The sequence below is a fragment of the Plectrocnemia conspersa genome, unplaced genomic scaffold (genome assembly GCF_051122295.1).
Source record: "Plectrocnemia conspersa isolate PC_06_02 unplaced genomic scaffold, ASM5112229v1 ptg000005l, whole genome shotgun sequence".
Classification (NCBI taxonomy): domain Eukaryota; kingdom Metazoa; phylum Arthropoda; class Insecta; order Trichoptera; family Polycentropodidae; genus Plectrocnemia; species Plectrocnemia conspersa.
The window spans coordinates 9,888,993-9,908,929 of NW_028277169.1; the positions used below are offsets into that span (position 1 = coordinate 9,888,993).

The 19,937-nt window shown below is 25.4% G+C and overlaps 1 protein-coding gene across 3 annotated transcripts in view; it reads left to right on the forward strand.

Annotated features, from left to right (window-relative positions):
* LOC148234827 (uncharacterized) overlaps positions 1-3,867 on the forward strand; it is a 108,597-nt gene extending 104,730 nt beyond the window's left edge. For 2 of the 3 annotated variants that reach the window (XM_088186222.1, XM_088186220.1), the window contains one exon: positions 1,221-3,867. In XM_088186222.1, the coding sequence (XP_088042348.1) occupies positions 1,221-1,675 (455 nt within the window). In that variant the 3' untranslated portion in view covers positions 1,676-3,867. The remainder of the gene's footprint in view (positions 1-1,220) is intronic. The other variant, XM_088186221.1, reaches the window with a different exon arrangement.
* Positions 3,868-19,937: the final 16,070 nt, after the last annotated feature.

Genomic DNA, 19,937 nt, shown 5'->3' on the forward strand with positions numbered 1-19,937 from the left:
CAATTTTAAAGTATTGAAAGAAAGACAAATTTGCTTCAACTTATTTTTTTTTAAATAACTATAAGACTTATATTTGATTAACAAACCAAGTACATTTTTAAGTATAATTCTTTATCAAGTAAAGTTAGTGTACAAAATGCAGTTTTGTGTAATTATTTAAGTCTTTGATTTCCTAAACTTTTGAATCACTATATAAATAACGATGTATTACTCAATTTTCTATATATTTTTTTAGCTATAAACTAGGTATACTAAGAAATCCCTTTATCTGATTAATGATCGTATTAAAATAATAACAAAATTTATTTAACTTTGACTTACTATCTAAATAACGATGTATTACATAATCTTATTTTTTATTTGCCTACTCTTTTACGAATAACTTTTATAATAAAATAACCTTGAATAAAAATTATATATAAATTATAGAAATATCGATGTAAAAAAGAGATTTTGATAATAAAAAATGGCTTTTTTCCTGAACCAAATACCGATCGGATTTCGGCAATAAAAGTAGTCGTAATCGATGATTTGTTACTAACACATACTCTAAAAATATTCCAGTTTTCGTATGATATAGTTGCAAATTAGAAGATCGGGAAATATTTAATTAAGCTAAATAATATTTAACCCATAGCCTATTGAAAATGCATCCGATTGTTTCGGATCCGGCCTTCTCGCTGAAATAGCAAAAGCTGATAAATCAGATTTTGGCAATCAAAAGGTTAATTATTTGCTACTTCAACCCTTTATATAAATTGGCTAGTTGCTCCTCAATACTTTTTCTTATGGTTTAGTTGCAAATTAAAAGATCAGAAAATACATAATTAAGCTATATAATATATAACCCATAGCTCATTGAAAATGCATCCGATTCTTTCGGATCCGGCATTCTTGCCGAAAGTTGCTAGATCAGATTTCGGCAATGAAATTGTTAATCGATAATCTGTTACTTTTTCTCTCTGTGAAAATGGCATAGTTCTCTTCAAACGTTTTTCTTATAATAAAATTGCAAATTAAAAGATCAAAACATATATAATTAAGCTAGATAATATATAAATCACAGCTAGATCGGATTTCGGCAATGAAAGTGTTAATTTCTTAAGCTAATGAAAATTTGAAAATGCTCAGTTTGGCTCTTGTATGTCTTATGGTGTGAATTTTGCGTATCGAGATGTCATGTAAAACGAAACTTGTTAAAGCATACTAACTTTTTAAAGTGATGTGGGGTTCCTCCCCATCTGCTATTTTCCCCGCAGGCTCCTTGGCGTCGATGTCAGTCGGTGTCGGCGTCGGGTGCGGATCGACCAACCCTCTGGAGTGGGCCGGCTCTGTGACCGTCCGGAAGAAACGCAAGCCATACTCAAAGTTCCAAACTTTGGAGCTGGAGAAAGAGTTCCTGTTCAACGCGTACGTCTCCAAGCAGAAGCGATGGGAGCTGGCGCGGAACCTCAACCTCACCGAGAGACAGGTGAAGATATGGTTTCAAAATAGGCGCATGAAGAACAAGAAGAATTCGCAGCGACAGGCGGCGCAGGTGCAGAATAACAACAACAACAACAACTCGAACGCCAACAACCACAACCACCACACGGCCCATCACCACGGAGGTCACGCTCAGCACCATGGCCTGAACCACCATGCCAACGGCACCACTGTCAAGCACCACCAGTGACCCACGCCTTTCTCTGGGGCCTTTCCGCACCATTACCACCACCCGGGCACGGTCAGCTAAGCGCTCGGTTTGCTAAAAACAGCGCGCTAGTGTTACTTTAAATTAAACTTAAGCAAAAAACATCCCCATCTACCACTTATTGATATGGAATTCTTGAACGGTGCGCAATTTGGACTCACAATGCCCCAGAGAATCAAGTCAAACCTTTATCGAAACCGAATTATATATTAATATAAATATAATAAACTGCTATAATGTAAACACATGACACGTATGAAAGTGTATCTGCGGTGATATACTTGCGATTTATATAATTATTTAATTGTTTAAAAATATCATATAGATAGGTCGTTAAAATAGAGAATATAATTCAATGTGAAATTTTATTATGTGAGACTGCTTATTGTAATGACGAGATGCAATCGTTTTATTTATATGCAATATGTTATCAATAATATCTGTACTCTAATATCAACGCGTAATAAACCGGTTTTATTTTACTCTACCATAAAAATCACTATAATACAACAATATAACTTTATCGACCGATTAAGGGCAGGTGCATTACCTCTTTGTTTTATTTTTATTTTATTTTAATATAATTGTTATTTATTTATGACGTTGACGATGTTTTCTTGAAATCTTGTTACTTTTTTTGCGTTTTTTCGTACAATAAAATACTATTAATATATGTATTAGCGTTTGATACTGAAATTAAAATTAAAAAAATATATATGAGTTCAAATTTGTCAAAATAGTAGCGATTCATATGTATCTATAATGTCATCGAATAAAACGTAATTTATTTTTTTATGTAATAAACCCTCCATGTAATATTAGACGAGACAAGATTTTAAGATTATTTGACAAATAATTAGTCAACAAACTATTCTATATATATTTATTAGATGTGAATTAGTAATTGTACATTTTTCAATGTCGTTAAGAGAATAATGAAAATAAAAACATTAACCAAATGTTAATATTATAAAAGGAAAACTTCTCTAGATATCCGAATTTAAAACGAAATAGTGAACATATGATTAGGTAAGTCCTTACGTTACCCAAGGTTTTTTTATACAATTTATTGTTAATTTAGTTTTATTGACAATTATTTTTTACTTTTCGCTTTCCGCTTGTTTACGTTGTGAAAAACTATTTTTTATACGATATTTATACGAATATTGACGAAATTATGAAAATTTTATGTACAAATTACTTTATGTCCGTTTTATTTTATTTTAACAAACGTTGTTTTTTATACGATAATTTGATACATATATTTATATATTATATATATATATTTGTAAAATGTTTATTTAAAACAATTGACATGTATGTATTATACATAATATTAAGAACGTATTTTATTATTGTATAAAGTTACTTAAATTCGATGTGTGTAATTTGATGCTTACTTTTTAGTACTACAATGATATTAAAAATGGAGAGTCGTTAAGTGTAAATGTGAACGATACATGGGTGTAACATTGGTCAATAATTTTGTCGTGTTTCGTATGATTAGTTTAAGGTTTTGTGATATAATTATTAATTTTTCATGTTCGACGATGCAATATCTAATATGTCTATTTTGTTATTATTATTATTTTTTTTTTGTTTTATACGTTGCCAAAATTTTGCTGTTACTTTTTCTATTCCATTGTTGCTTATGACCAACCATGAACTTATTGTTAATTTTTACATGTTAATCATTCTTTGTGTATTCGCAAACTTACGAAGTGTTCCTATGGAATATTATTTTTATTAAAAGTAATATTTAACTCATATAAAACTGAGTGAAAATGTGCATATAAATGATTGGTCTGTGACGTTTCTGTTAATATTTAGTTTATAATTTATTCGCAAACGAATTATTGTAAGGAATGATAAAACATTATTATATGATCGTGTTACTATCCCTATAGAAACATAATATTTATAAGTAAGTGAATGTACAGCTATTGTTTAAGTATATTAATGTTCTTCATAATGCAAAACTTACAAAAAGAAAAATTTGTATGAAACATAATAAAATTACTTTCAGACGTGTGTTCACCTTTATTTATTTTGACTGATCGTATAATAAATTGTTAAGATATTTCATAGTACCCAGTGTAAATTGTATTTCAACTCATTTAATTACTGATTATTGCGTATATATTTTGTTCGAAATACATTGAAATGAAAACATTTATTATTATTTTTTTATAAATACATATTTTGTTATATTAATAAATAATAGACATGGAACGTTATAAGTAAGTATGTAACCTATTTCACGAGCTATTGCAGTATACGATCATTAAAATTGTAAGTATACGTCGTAAGAACATCGTAAGTATTATTTAAGAAAATCAGTTCATTCAACGAAAATTTTTTTGCAAAATCTACACTCAAAAGTATTATATTACGTGAAAAAAACAGTTTTTAGTCATATTACTCTTAAAAGAAACATAATTATTAAACTTCATAATATAATAAACAAGAATAAAATTATATTTTCATCAAACATTATGACCTTTAATAGTATTTTTTTAGATGTATTCAACTATAGTTTTCTATTTTCTGAAAATGTAATTTAGCAAATAAGTCTTTCCTGGATTTGCCAGTTCTTGAGAGTATTTTATTTTTAAACTATTAAAATACAGAAATGGTATCTGTATTTTCCTTGAATAATTTAATGAATTACTAAAAATTAGAAGTCACTTTTATGAGCTTCAAATATGTTGATTAATAATCGGCTTTGAAGTTCCAAGTTTTTCTTTTATGATAAAGTGACCCCTTGTCTTCTCTTTTATATGTTTTTATTTCCTGACAATATAAAATTTATTTAAGAAGATTTTTCTGTTCTTTTTCTGCTAATAATTCCAAAAATAGTTATTTGAACAAATTTAAATCTATACGTTATATAAAATTGTTTGCTATTGGCAGATATTATAATATCTCAGAACTTAGGTTTAATAATGTAATACTACTAAAACTTGAATATTTTAGATTTTTGCGTTGGCTGGATTTTACTCTAGTGCTGAGAAATGTCTTCTAAAGAATATTTTGGTGAGTATATTACAATGCGTAAATTGAGAGCTTTAAATATATGTTAAATAGCTTGCGATGTTTGAATTAGTAAGGCAATATAGTTTGAGAACTTGTGAAGAATAATAAACTGTAAAGATACCTTATTTTTATGTTAAAAAATATCAAATTAAAACAACGCTATACAATAAAGGTAAAAAACAATATTTTTTTGAAGGCGAAAAATGCAACTCAAAAAATAATTTAGAAACAATTGTTACACACATTTTTTAGAGCAATAAAGTAACAAGTAACGAATGACGCATATATGAGTTCCCCGCAGATATAGAACTACTGCTTATAAATACGCAATTGTCAGTATATGGTTTGTGAACTTAGAACTTAAGAATTAATTAATTACAAAGATAATCATTTCTAAGAACCATAAATATAAAAAAATTAAAACATTTTTGCGATAGCAGTACACGGAACATTGTTTGAGAATCATAGAGAAAATATAATATAAATAAATTAAATTATGAAGATGCATCTCAATATAATTGTAATATTATATTAATTCACCTTTGATAGAAAGTTGATACTTGATGGTATTAGTTACATTTTTTAGATCAATAATGTTCCATGCAACGAATGACGCATATATACGTTCCCCGATGATAAATAATTACTGCTTATAAACTCAATTATTATCATATGGTTCATAAACTTAGTTTGGTTGATTGCTGTCGCAAGAATTACAAGTATAATTATTTCAGATAACTATAAATAAAAAAATAATAATTTAAAAATTATTGTTATTAAAATATTTTTGCGACAGCGATATGCGGAATATAGTAAATTATATTATAAAGATTGTAATATTATAATAATTCACCTTAAATAGAAAGTTAAAACTTGATTTGTATTAATTACATTTTTTTAGAGTAACACAGTTCGAAGCAACGAATGACGCATATATGCGTTTCCCGATGATAAAGGGTTACTGCTTATTAGTATATGGTTCATAAGCTAAATTCGCTTTATTGCTGTCGAAAGAATATTATTACACAAGTATTTATTTAAAAAACTAGAAATGATAAATATAAAATTAGAAAACCATTGTTAAACATTTTTGCGACAGCGATACATAGAACATAGTTTGAAAATCATCGAAAAAATATAATATAAATAAATTATATTATAAAGATACATTTCAACAGTATTGTAATATTATATCAATTCACCCTTATATTTTTTAGAGCAATATAGTTCCAAACAACGAATGACGTATATATGCGTTCCCAGATTCTGCGCAAGAAATTCAAAAGATGCGCAAATCAAAAATTAAAGTAGGTTTTTGAATTATTATTAAATGAATAAATATATTTATATTACAATTATAAACAATTGTGTTAATTGCAAAAAAATTAAAGAAATATATACTTTCGTTAATAATGCTGTAATTATGGACTAAAAAGAAAAATAAGTATAAGATGTAAGATTACAATATTTAAATAAAAATGTTGTTTTTCTCAACATGTTTTTTTAATTTAAAATTTAATAAACATTACAAATCAATTATTTAACAACTTTTTAAATATTTGATAATTAACCTAAAATTAAATATCATTCTTAATATATTATTTTTTCCAGATTTTCCGGTATCTACCGTGTGGTCTTAGATATATATATATATTCTGTTATTTTTTGTGGCTTGATTTTGAGAATATGTCCTATCCATCTTTATCTCAAGTATTTGTGATTTGACATAAGACAGTCAATTCTTTTATGGGTCGTCTTGAAGATGTATATTTTTCGCAGTTCAAAAAGTCCTTAAGACACCCTTATTATAATTTATCAAAGTCTATGTTTTATCTGCATTCATTGCATGCTTGTATATATTATATACATCCGCTTAAAAATATGTTACTATATAAGCCTGATTTATTCATTCTGCAAAATAAGAATCGAAGCATCGTTGAGAAGCACTTTTGTGATTAAAAACAATTAAATTGGTTTACGTTTTTTTTTTTAAAAGCGTATTGCTAGAAAATATTATGTATGTTACAGAGAATAAACGAAATTATTTCATAATTTTCTATAATATATTGAAATATTTTTCTTAGCTATAAAGTAGAACATATTTTTGAGGAAGCAATAAGAACTGACATACAGTGAGCTCTAGCGTTATTAACACATTACCATTACTAGCATGTCCGAAACTAAAATTCAATTAAAAATATAATTTATGTAATAAAAATTAGTCATTATCGCTTTACGCCCTAAATATTACATAAGAGCAATCAAAGGTATTACAAAAATTAAAAAAATATCTCGAAAACTATTAAATGAAAGCTTATCTAATTACTAACAAATAAGTTACTTAAAAAAAGCCCCATGAATCAATAATCAATCTATTTTTGCATTAAAAAAATTATTAATGAATTATATTCTTCTATAATTAAATTCTCGAAAAACTACAATCCCAATAAAAAAAAATATCTGAAAAATGAAATGTATATCTTAATAGATTAATATGTAATAAATCTATATTTAAACCTTAAATAAAAGTTTAACGACAAATTCTAAATTAAAAATACTGTTTCACATATAAAATAACTACGTAGGTATAAATTTATAAATATATATTTATTATTATCGCATTTATCAGTAATTTAATTAATCGGTCAGTGGCCTTAATAAATGATCAGTAATTTTGATTAATGTTCAGTTGTTAAAAGGTCAGTTATTGTTATAAAGGTCAGACTTAAATTTGACCAAATATTAGTATTTAGTTTGTCTACAATTATTTTATTTGTATCGTTTTTGCTTAGGAGATTTTTCACAATATTTCGGTTAAATTTTATTCATTGCGTTATAAATGTATTTATATATTATACACCTGGTTTTCATTTATACAGTGAATATATTTCAGATACTATTATATAAAAATAGATACATTATACATTATTATATTTAACAAAATGTATCATCATTTTCAATTAAATTTAAACTCAAAAATTCTTAAAATATTTCGGTGACAATATTTGTTTCTATGTTATTAATTAATTATTGATATGAGTTTGCTATTTTTTACTGTTACTTAAAAATAATATTTTATCAAATTTTTAGTTTACCTTTTTGGTACAAATCTAATATTTTAATTTAATAAATAACCGAAATTTCACCCATTATCAGAAAAAATATGTTTTTAATATATAAACAGCTATTTCGATATTTATAAAATGCAGTAAAAATAATGTACAACTAACCTTCATAATTTACTTTATAAAACATCGTAATAATGGTACTGATAAATACTATAAAAATATTATATGACACCATATTAACCCACTAATCTCTAAAATCGGTGACTAAGAAAAGATCAAAATAAATTTAAATATAAACATAAAATGCTCTAGTTAAGAAAGGTATTAATAATTTATTATGATTACTCTTCATAAATTTTATTTCTTGTAAACTAAAAAATACTTATTAGTCAGTGACATATTCATCATAAATGAAATGTGCTCTTTGATATTTTAAACTCACGTTTACAATTTCCTTCAACGGTACGTTAAACAATAAATTAAGAAAAATCATCTGACGCTTCTTGTAGGAATCTTGTCAGAGCAAACATGGGAGCATAATTCTTATAAGAATTTTCCATCGACCCGATTTTTTTTAAGTTGAAAGATTTAATTTATTTTCGCACCTTTATAATGCGTTTTGTTCGAATAAAAAAAACAGAATATCTCAGACAGGTGGCCGATTTTTTTCATCACCTACAGGTGATCTGGATTTACATACGAGCGATCCGAGAAAAATGCTTTGAGCTCAACGTTACATTGTATCTGAACGTCAGCCATATTCCATTAAATAATATCTTTATGATTTTAAACGCAATCATTGTGAAGTTTATTTTTATCCCCTTCTTTCTTGATGATGATCGCCAAGGTTTCCATTCGAGCCAATAACAAATAATTTAAATGCAAACATGGCCGACGCTTGACATTCAGAGTTAATCCGAGACGACTTGGTAACACTTTTAAACCTACCGCGTACACATTTTATAAGATTTGTGATCTTAATCTGAGAGGGGTATCTCAAAATAGCTCAGTACAAGTCTCGCTGTAGTTATGCCTTATTCGTTAAAGGTTAATATGATAAAGTGGGAGCTTAGATATTAATCTGGCAGCTTTATTTCAAAATAAAAACAATCAAATTTTATTTTCAATGTTATCTGATATTCTCTGAATTTATCTATCTCGAAATCAACTTTTAATTAACCAACTTTCCATAGTTTAACCAATTTGTAATTAATATTATTTTTGATTTATTAAGTAATTTCATATCGAAGATTAAGATTATATTTCATTCAAATATATCATCATTTAAAGTCTAGGAAAAAAAGTATAATTATTAAATTAATAAAAATCATTATTATTATTTCAATGATTTTTTACTTCTTTATGGAAAATATTTATTTTTCATAATTAGAATGAAAAATATTCGTATAAGAATCTAATAGAAATTTTATTTTGTATTAACAAAATAGGTGCAATTTTAATATTTTATATATAGTGTTTTTTATAATTAAAATTAATAGAAAAGCTCATTAAGAACATATTGCTGTTAGTAGTATATTTAATTAGTTTGATTAAAAATTTAGCATTTAAATGTTCATTAGAAAAATTAGTACAATGATAACTGTTTCTCAGTTTTATTAAATATAAACAGTATATTTAGCTTTATCTTTTATTACATATACCAAGTATTAATAAATTATATTTAGAAATTTGATATTTATATTTACATGTAGATAACTTTAAAATAACTATTGTAATAATAATTACAATTCTACAAATTATTTTAAAATATGGTTTTAATCCCAAATCTGAAATAACAATACAAATTTACATACATTTTACCATATTTAGCACATTTATACGTATTTATAAACCACTAGATAACTAGTTAACTAAAATATTCCAATAAAAAGTTACTTCGTGTATTATTTATGTTATTAAAAAGCTACTCCCTGAATTAATATCTACTTTGCATAATTTACTGCATTTTACTATTATAAATAATATTCCTAACCTTAATGACCTAATTTAAATTACAAAAAAATTCAACGCAGATAGAAACGCTTACAAAAAATATTTCCATATTAAAATAACTTCATCGAAATATTAAATGACTGTCTGTCTACTATGTATGCGGTATAGCGGCAAATCAAGAGAGAGAATGACTTTTTAGTCATTCCGATTGGCCAGTCGCCCTGACACTAATATGCACTCAATTATACTTTATTCGAGCTTCACCTCACATAGCGCTAGCATAGCCCAAATAACCCTTTTAACAAAACAAGGTATGTATGAGAATATAAAATCGCAAAAATATTATCTTCAATGACGTATCAGACCTTTCTCATCTGAGAGATAAAAATCTATAGATATGCATATCCATATTATTATGTGTTAATAAAAAAATATAGTTTCATACATTAACATTGCGTAAAAAATTATAAAATAATTTCTGACATACCATTCATAGTTGAAATATAGTCACGCGCGTTGAATTTAATCTAAGACGATGACGCTAATATTTTTAAAATAAAAATAATTGTATAATATTGTTTATATTATAAGAAATAATTTTAAAATATATTTTACAAAATAATATAACATTTATTTTATGTACCACTATTATTTCATATATTTTATTAATTTATGTCAAATGTAAATAATATATTTGCATGTAAACATGATCGCATTTTTCTGTCACTGTATGTATGTAAATTATATATTATTGCTTCTCGATTACAGCACATTGAATTGAGATGTTGAATTGCAAATGAGGCAGTAATGCCTTCAATATAAATTCTATGTGAATTCTAAGGTTGATTTATAATTACCGAGTGACTCACCCAAGTTGATTAAATATAAATAATAATATGTATATCATTAACAATATTTAATCAAGTAATATTTCTATAGATGGATCAGTACATGTTTTATTTATATTTTTTTTTAAAATGCCAATTAATTTTCCAGTTAATAATTAAAAATATATTAAATACAATCGCAAATTTAAGTATAAGAACATTTGCTTTAGAAGCAAAAGCACACATTTAATAGTTGTTTAGCCAAATGAAAATTACAAATGGTTTTCAATTTAAATTATAATACTTCTCATTAAACTTCGACCACTAATATTTTGTTTCGCAGATTTAGATTTCTTCTCATTATTTTGTACTAAAAATGTCAAAACGAACGAAAATGGTTAAAGACCAAAAATACATATTTTATTTAAACTTATGTTTATTTATTTATCTATCGATATTTATCGGTAGTTTATTCAATAGTTTTGCGTTAATTTTTTCTAGTGTCCAAATTTTAAATATTTATCTCTACACAAGTATCACTTTAAAATGTAAATATGTAGCTCATTCATTATCCTTATTTCACATTGAATCAAAGATAAAAATACATAAATGTATATTTTATTTTTAATTTTGAGTTTTTCTTTAATTTTGATTAGTAACTTTAATAAATGATTAGTAATTACAATAAATCAGGTAATAAATCTTGCGATTAAAAACCACATTATTTTCTGAAAGGTTGTCATTATTTATTATTGGATCACAACTTTTAGTCAGTAGCTTTTTTGAATGATCAGATATTATTTAGAAAAAAATATTTTTTATATTAAATAATATCTTCTTTAAACTGAGTGACACAATATGTTTTGCTAGATATAATATAAAAATATCATACCTAATATTTCAAATACTGTAAGTATTTATTAAAAATCACTGACAGTTACTGACCGTTTATAACAATGTTACCGGCCATTTTTAATTATAAATTAAGCATATAATAAGCGTTTCAATATAAATAATAATTATGCTTTAAAAAATTGCAACAAATTAAATTATAAGGTCCCTAAATAATTCATTAATGGTCAGCAAATTTTTGAAAAATGGTCAATAAAGCTCTAGCTGCCGCTTTTATATCATATTATAGCGACAATAGCAAAACTATTACTTTTATATTATACTTGTGCTCATTATTAGATTAGAATAATAATTATAAGGATATTTTAGATAATAAAAAAATTTAAATATATGATAATATATTTAAGAATAATACAAAAAATAAGTGTGACTACAAAAAAAATTCTGTAATAGTATTTTAATGCTGTGCTTAAAAATATATAAAAAAAGCACTAATTATATTATTAAAAAAAAAAACAGAAATAATTATGAATATAAAAAACACTCTCTCATATTTATTTATTGTATTAGCGATTGTGCTAAAGAACTAATTGATAACTTGAATTTTAAATTAAGTTTAATTAGTTGACGAATATGTATTTAAACTATGTATATAAAAATAAATGTATGCTTATTAATGTTAAGATACGTTAAATAATAATAAAATTAAAATAGGTAAGTATATTAAATATTTAGGAGTGGTTAGTAAATTTTAAGTTATACTGTAGTAAAGAATACGTTTATTGTATACAAAAATCAATCCACAATTTAATTATTGCGCTTTAAATAAAATGTAAAATATATTTATTAACAGAGGATTAAAAAACTACTCGATAATGATTTATATGTAATATAAAAGTGGTCAAATAGTGATGTACTCAATATAAATAAAAATAAACAGTAAGCAAAAATACATTTTAAAGAGCACAGTAAATATTTAATCAAAAAAATAGTGGAAAATTTATACGAAAAAAATATATTGTCTTATTCAATTATTGTATAATAATATTCTATATGCTTAATGGATCAGATATGACAATGTTACAAAACGGAGAGTAGTTATAATAAAAATAAATTTACTGGTTGTAGAAGTAGGATTGAAAGATTAGAATGGTTCGATTTTAGATAAAGGTTAAAAACAATGTTTTTATGAATTTCTATATAAATTAGAAAATAGTGTAAGATTAGAATGATTAAGTACTAAATATGTACATGGTTTTAATTCTAAAAAAGCGCTAATTTAAGGATTTGTAGGTATAAGAAAATGTGTATGGCTAAGGATTAAAAAATGTAAGTCTGAATTATAATTATATATAAAATAAATACAATATTCTATGGAAGTGTGAATTTATATATATACATTAAGACTTAAAATACTATATTATATATCTACTTTTTGTGCCATATTTTATATATATGTTTCATTTTACAATTTTTTTTTAATTTATTGCCGTATTAAATGCGGGATAGATAAGAGATTGTGTTTTATTTTTGTGATTATTTTATTTGTTGATGTATAAAATATATTATATATTATCAATTAATATGAGCTGCATTTTTTCGCAAAATGGAACAAAAAGGCACACTGAACCTTAATCATCCATAATATTAAATGCTTTAAATCTGACATCATAAAAAAAATTTTTTTTTCATATTTTTAAATTTATAGCAATTTTTTTACAGAAAGTATTACTAGATAAATTAATATAAATTTAATTTGCTATTTCTTTTTAACTTGTTAGCTGTTTTTTAAAAGAAGGTTTACTAAACTTTAACTATATTTTATTCAATGGTTGAATATTATCTGGCAAAATAATTAAATTAAATAAAAACAATGCATTCAACGTCCGTGTTAATTGGTGCGAATCGCTTCGTCCCTCGACGAAATCTGGCCAGCTTCGGTAATGGGCCGCGTAAAAATGGCAAGCTTTCGCGCACACACAAGGGTAGGCCTTGTATAAAAATGGCTGGGGTGTGTTGCCGAGGGGAGTCTCGAGGGGGGTGAGGGTGTGTATCGTTCGGGAGCACGTCCGCCCGTTTGATGGTCGGTCTTCCAATGCGCGCCGGCGGCAACGCCTCTGCGCCCGGATACAACCTTACGGTTGCGTACGACAAAATGGCACCCGACGCATGAATTCAACTTTCAAATTTTTTATATTTTTTTTAAATATCTATATTTGGTATAGAGAAGCAATAATCATGTATAACTAAAGCTATTAATAACGTAATTAATATTTTTTATTTTTTTATTTATTTAGCAATAAATTAAAATTTGCATATTTTAAATTTTTTAGATGAATAATATTTAGATTAAATAATTTTTTGACTCACATCTTTTAAGCACTTAATAATAAACTCTTTGAATAAAGATAAAATCGTTTTAATTTGTAACAAATAATAGTATTATTCATAAAATAATACCAACGTAATTTTTGCTACTTGTGTAACATATATTCTATTGCTGTAACACGTCATTGCAGATGTCTCTTATGTTTAAAAGAGTTTCAGGCTCAGAAAAACATAAATGTTAAATAAAAAAATATAAATGGTCGTCCTCTGAAATTTTTATTTTTTCATATTTTTATAAAGCACCAGTCATTAAGTAAAAACTCTCCGAAAATATGGAACTATTTTTTACTTTTTTAGAAAAAAAATTTTAGTCACCCTATCATAAAGTTAGATCTACTATCATGAAATTATACAGTGTTAGCCATAATATCAGGGGTTAGATTAGTCAGAATAATTTACTTAAACAGAAGTCATATATAATCATCAAAAACCTTGCAACATCTTAAACTATGGTTCCATAGAAGAAGGCTTTTGATTTTTTATTTTAAAATGTATTTAGAAAAGAATAACTTTAATATTTAGCAATTAATTATTTAAAGCATAAAAAAGTTAGGATTCTGTTTTAAAGTTCTGTAAAATTATTTTTTCTTTAAAAATATTCAATTTTTTATAATGTAAAATGAAAAATCTTCGAGTAACATATTTGAAGAAAAAATATTTTTATAAATTACAAATTGTTTACATTTTAAATTTTTACTGTCATTTTTTCTGCAACTGCTATTATTGTTATCAAAATTTCGTAATTTAATTAAATACTTTAAATATGCTTTAAAAAACGGATGTGTATTTTGCTGCTATTTACGTTTTTTCTATTTTTTTTTATATATCCTACATTAAATTAGATGCGTAGCGCAAAAATTTAAGATATTTTGCTACTAATCAGCTATTTTAACTAAAGAAAATATTTAGATTAGTTTAGCTATCCCGCTTTATTTTACTAATAGTAAAATAAAACTTCTTCAAAATATAGAAATGTATTTGATTCATTATTTTTATTATCTAAGAACGATCTAGCATATAATCTTGCAACATATTATATAAATTATAAAATGTATATTACATTTTTTTAAATCATTAAAATCTAGAGATTGTGAATTATCTACATTACAATTTTTTATGTCATAATATACAGATTGCAAATTATTTGCATCACAACCTACAGATTGTAATTGCAAACTAGATTTTGTATCACAACCTGAAGATCATTATTTTTGAAATAAAATATTGAAATATTCTTACTAACTCATTTTCTTTAACTAAAATAATAATATGAAAATGTCTATTTTATTTAAATAAAATGCATACATTTAATTAAAGACGTTGTGCGATTTTTTTATTAATTAGCATTGTCTAAATAACTGGTGGATATTTAGCTGTTATTTTATTTTTCACAACCAATTTATCTTACCTTAAATATATGTATGTATTAGATTTAATATTTATTTCATATCATAGATTTCAGAGAAAATGTTTAAGAAAATAAATATTATTTTGCAGCTGATAAAAAAGGAAATCAATAAAAGAAATCGATTAAAAATTTATCATATTTAGAGTAAATAATATTTTTTATAATACTTTCTTGATATTCTTACTAAACAAATTTATTTATTCAAAATGCATAGAATTTATTACAATTTCTTTAAGCAAAATGCTAACATTTAAGTGAAGATGTTGTGTATTTTTTTTTATTATAAATGGTTATTATCTTTGTAGCGTAAATGTATTTGGCTGCTATTTTAGTTTTTCTATTTTTTTGGACCCGCAGCGCAAAATCTTAGAATATTGCACTCCTAATCAACTATTTAAATTAAAGAACATACTGAGATTAATTTAACTACCCATCAAAATAGCCTGAGCGCACAAATTTATTTATTTTTTATTGTGAAAAATTCATCAAATTATTTTATAATACTGCAAATAATTCTTAACTTTTTTAGCTAAGAACACATAAAAGAATCGGAGTCTAGAAAAATTATCGCCAGCAATTAATTATCAATTGATAGCCTAAAAATTATATTGCCAGGCAGTACATATAATTTATATAAATTTATTGCTCATTTTAAATTGAAAGTAAGGTTTTTTTTGCCACCCGCGCATTAAATAAATACAGTTTCACTGATGGAAATATAAATCAGTTTTTTGATATATTTTAACTAGCCTAGTTAGTAAAAATATATTTATACAATCGAACGTTGCGAAACGTCCATTTGCTGGTAAAACCCAAACCTAACCTCTTAAAATACGTCTTGATATAAAATAAATATTTTTTCGACTTGCTACACTATCTATCAAATATTAAATTGGTGAGATTGTATAAACACATATCATTGCTTATAGAAGGTAAAATATGCTAGCGATCATTTGTAGACTATAAATTGTTTATGCGGTCAATTGACGCGACGATCAATTGCTGGCGGTGAATTGGGAGCGTTTTAAATTTAAAAACACATAGAAGAAGCATTACTTACAAGTAGTTTCGCTGTACATCTTTATGTTCATAAATTTATGAATTTTTTTGGCAACGCTTTAAACTTAAAAATACATTATTTACCAATAGTTTTAATGTACATATTAAAATTTCTATTTTGAGTTTACATTGATATGAAATGTTTTATTCAAAGGAGATGAAAATTAAAAATTTTCTATAAATATATAAATTTAAAGATTCACATCAAAACTATTTGTAAATAATACTTGTGTGGCAAAAAAAAATTATTAGAAAGTTATTTGGGAGAGTTCATTTGGGAGACTTGAAATCATGTAAGGACTTGCGTTTAATTTTTAATAATTACTTTGAAAAAACATCTCACAAAAACTAAAATTTCCATAATCTAATTGGGCTAAACAAAAATTGTTTAATTATACACGTCCGCCATCGCGATAATTGAACAATAATAATAATAGTATTTTTAAACGTCCGGCGAACGTCGAAACGTAAGACGGAACGCAATTCGAAAGATTAATGTAATAAAAATGTGCACCAAGGCAAAACCTGACGCTGGCTCTACATTGAGCCGATGGAGAATGTCGGGAAGTATGGTTGTCTTTGTCTCTCGTTGGGTGGGATTAGGGGTGTGCGAGCGAGACGAGGGGGAACGACTCTAATAGACCATTGGAAAAAATTTCACTCAGCTTTATATCTGTGAGCGCAAGCATGGTGACGGGTGATACGGGAAATATGTCCGACACGAGGAGCGGCTGACAGCCGCGGGGACCTGATGATTAGCATTCATGGTCCTGACGGTGACCTGTCAAGGAGTCTGCACGCCCTTCTACGTATGCGGCCGCAAATATGGTAAGTGCTCGCCATTTTCCTCTATACATACTTATAGCAAACTGTATGCCATCACGCGAGCCTACTGAAGATCGCGTGCAATCGCCTGTCATCGACATGTGACCACTTTGTTTTTATTGCGTATGTATGTGTGTGTATTTTCATTAACGTCTTATAATATCTGCGTGGAAATCTTGATAAACATTCAAGCAATTACAGCGGCCGTAAATCAATAAACGTATGTATAATACGAACAAAGTAACGTTTGCAAAGGTTATTTAATACATATAGATTCAATTTGCATTGTATTATAAATTAACAATTTTAAAATAAAATTAAAATAGACATAAATCATAAATAAAATTGCTTTGACTTCATATTGTTTTTAATGTCAACTTTATAACGTTGAATTTGATTATTGATTATTATAAAATGGCAATTAAAATAATGTTGACAAGTATGTCTCATGTACATAATTATATTTTGCTTCAAACTGTATCATTTCTTAGCAATTTGAATATATTAACATAATAACCTCAAAATATATTTATTTCTGCATTATCACGAAATTAAAAACTATTTTTTATTTAATATTTACATGTCACTAACATATTTATAATAAATAAGATATTAACAATTAGATTAAGTGCTTTTGAAGTCAAATAATAACTGTTGAATGAACTAAAAATATATTATAACAAAATTTGTGACGAAAATAAGACATAAGGAAGACTTGTTTACAATATTTATTTAAATCAATTATTATTTGTGATTCTTAAAAAACTCAATTTTTTATATCTACAATTTTATTACGCACGACAATACGCATTTAACATTTTTTCGTCGCGATTTTTTCATTATCGCCCAATTAAAAATGGAATTTCCGCATTAAATGCGAGTTAAATAGACGGAATTTTTCATTTGATTTCAGATTAGATAAAAAAACGTTTTTTTTTATATACATACGTATATAATCATCGTTATTTAACTTTCAAGTCAAGCCTCACATTTATTGTTTCAAGTACGTTTTCTTCTTAGCGGTAAGTTCATTAAAGTTAAATTACAAGCTGCGTGGTCTCACCTGTTGCGTACGACCGTTAATTAATTCACTGAAAATAATTAACGACAGCTAACTACTGTTGTTGGGTTGTTTTGTTACACAACAATACAAAACAACGTGTCGCTATTGATTTAACACCAAACACGTGCTTAATGCTATAAATTAATTCGTCGTCTAAATTAGTTGATAATAGAATGAATCACGTTTGTTTTGACTGGTGTTTGAGTAGTAAAAAATTTAGATAAAATACTATTACGTGAACGTTAAGTCATTTAAATGTGATTTAGTATCTCTGCGTCCGGAATCCGTCCTAATGGGGAGTTGTTGAATAATTTTATCAAGATTGTGTAATGTGGTGTAAAAATACTCAATATGGCCACGCACACAAGTGGTCCGAGTCCTACCCTGGGGTTACTCGCTTAGGGGGAAAAACTGACGCCCATGGGTCACCGCCCTTTTTGATTAAGTAAATCCGAAAACTGACTGAAAATTATTTTAATAAAAAAAGTATATAAAGAAATATTAGTAGTAGTAATTTGTAATTAACTAAGTTACAGAAGAATAAAATATATATTTATATTAAGTTCCATTTAAAATATTTTACTTAACTAAAATATATGTATAATTTCCATCCACACTTAACAAATACTAAATTAAAGTTCTGTAACATCTTTTTACAACGAAAATTCACATTTTAACTCTGAAAAATATGTTTTTAATAATAAGTAAAAATATGAAATGTATATAACACTTGACCATAATTGACAATAAAAGAGCAATTAAAAATATTTTGTCTGAGCAAAACGACCTAATTTTTGCAGTCAGATTTTCAATGTTTACTGAATTTAAAATATCAGACTTTATACATTAAAACATATTATTTTATTATTAGGCACAAGACTTTAAATTAATGAAATATTAAATGTACATCATATTTCATTATAATCAATAAAAAAGTGCAATTAAAAATATTTTGTTAAGACAAAACCACTTGATTCTTACAGCTCTGACTGTTATAAGTTTACTTACTATAAAAAAATAGTTTTTCTATTAAAATATTTAATTTTAGTATTTAGCACAATACTTTAAAAAAATAAATTATTAACTCTAAAACATACAGCATTAAAACCAATAAAAAGTACAATTAAAAATATGTTGTCAAAAGAAAACTATAATACTTGATTCTTGCAGTCAATATCTAAGTTTTCATACATTAATTAAATAGACTTCTACATTAAAAAATACAATTTTAATATATGCCAAAAGACTTAAAATTACTTAAATATGAACTGTATATCCATACTTCAGCATAAACAATAATAAAAATTTAATTAAAAATATTCAGTCAAGACAATCTGATTTCATAATCAAACTTACTAAGTTTATTCATTTTAAAAAATCACTTTTTCTACATAAAAAAATATAATTTTAATATATCTAAAATTTTAATATAATTTTCTAATATAAAGTCTATTATAAAACACAAAACTATAAAATTACTGTAATATTAAATCCATAGAATACTTTACTATAATAAAAAAATAAAAGTGCAATTAAAATTATTTTGTCAGCACAAAACTACCTGATTTTGTAGTCAATCATTTTAAGTTTACTCACTTTAAAAAATCACTTTTTGTACATAAAAATATATAATTTTAATACAATATAAAGAACAATTTTATTAAATAAATAAATATAAACTGAATATCATACTTAATTATAATCAATCAAAAAATGAAATTAGAAATATTTTGTCTAACATTTTCAAGATTACTTACTTCAAAGT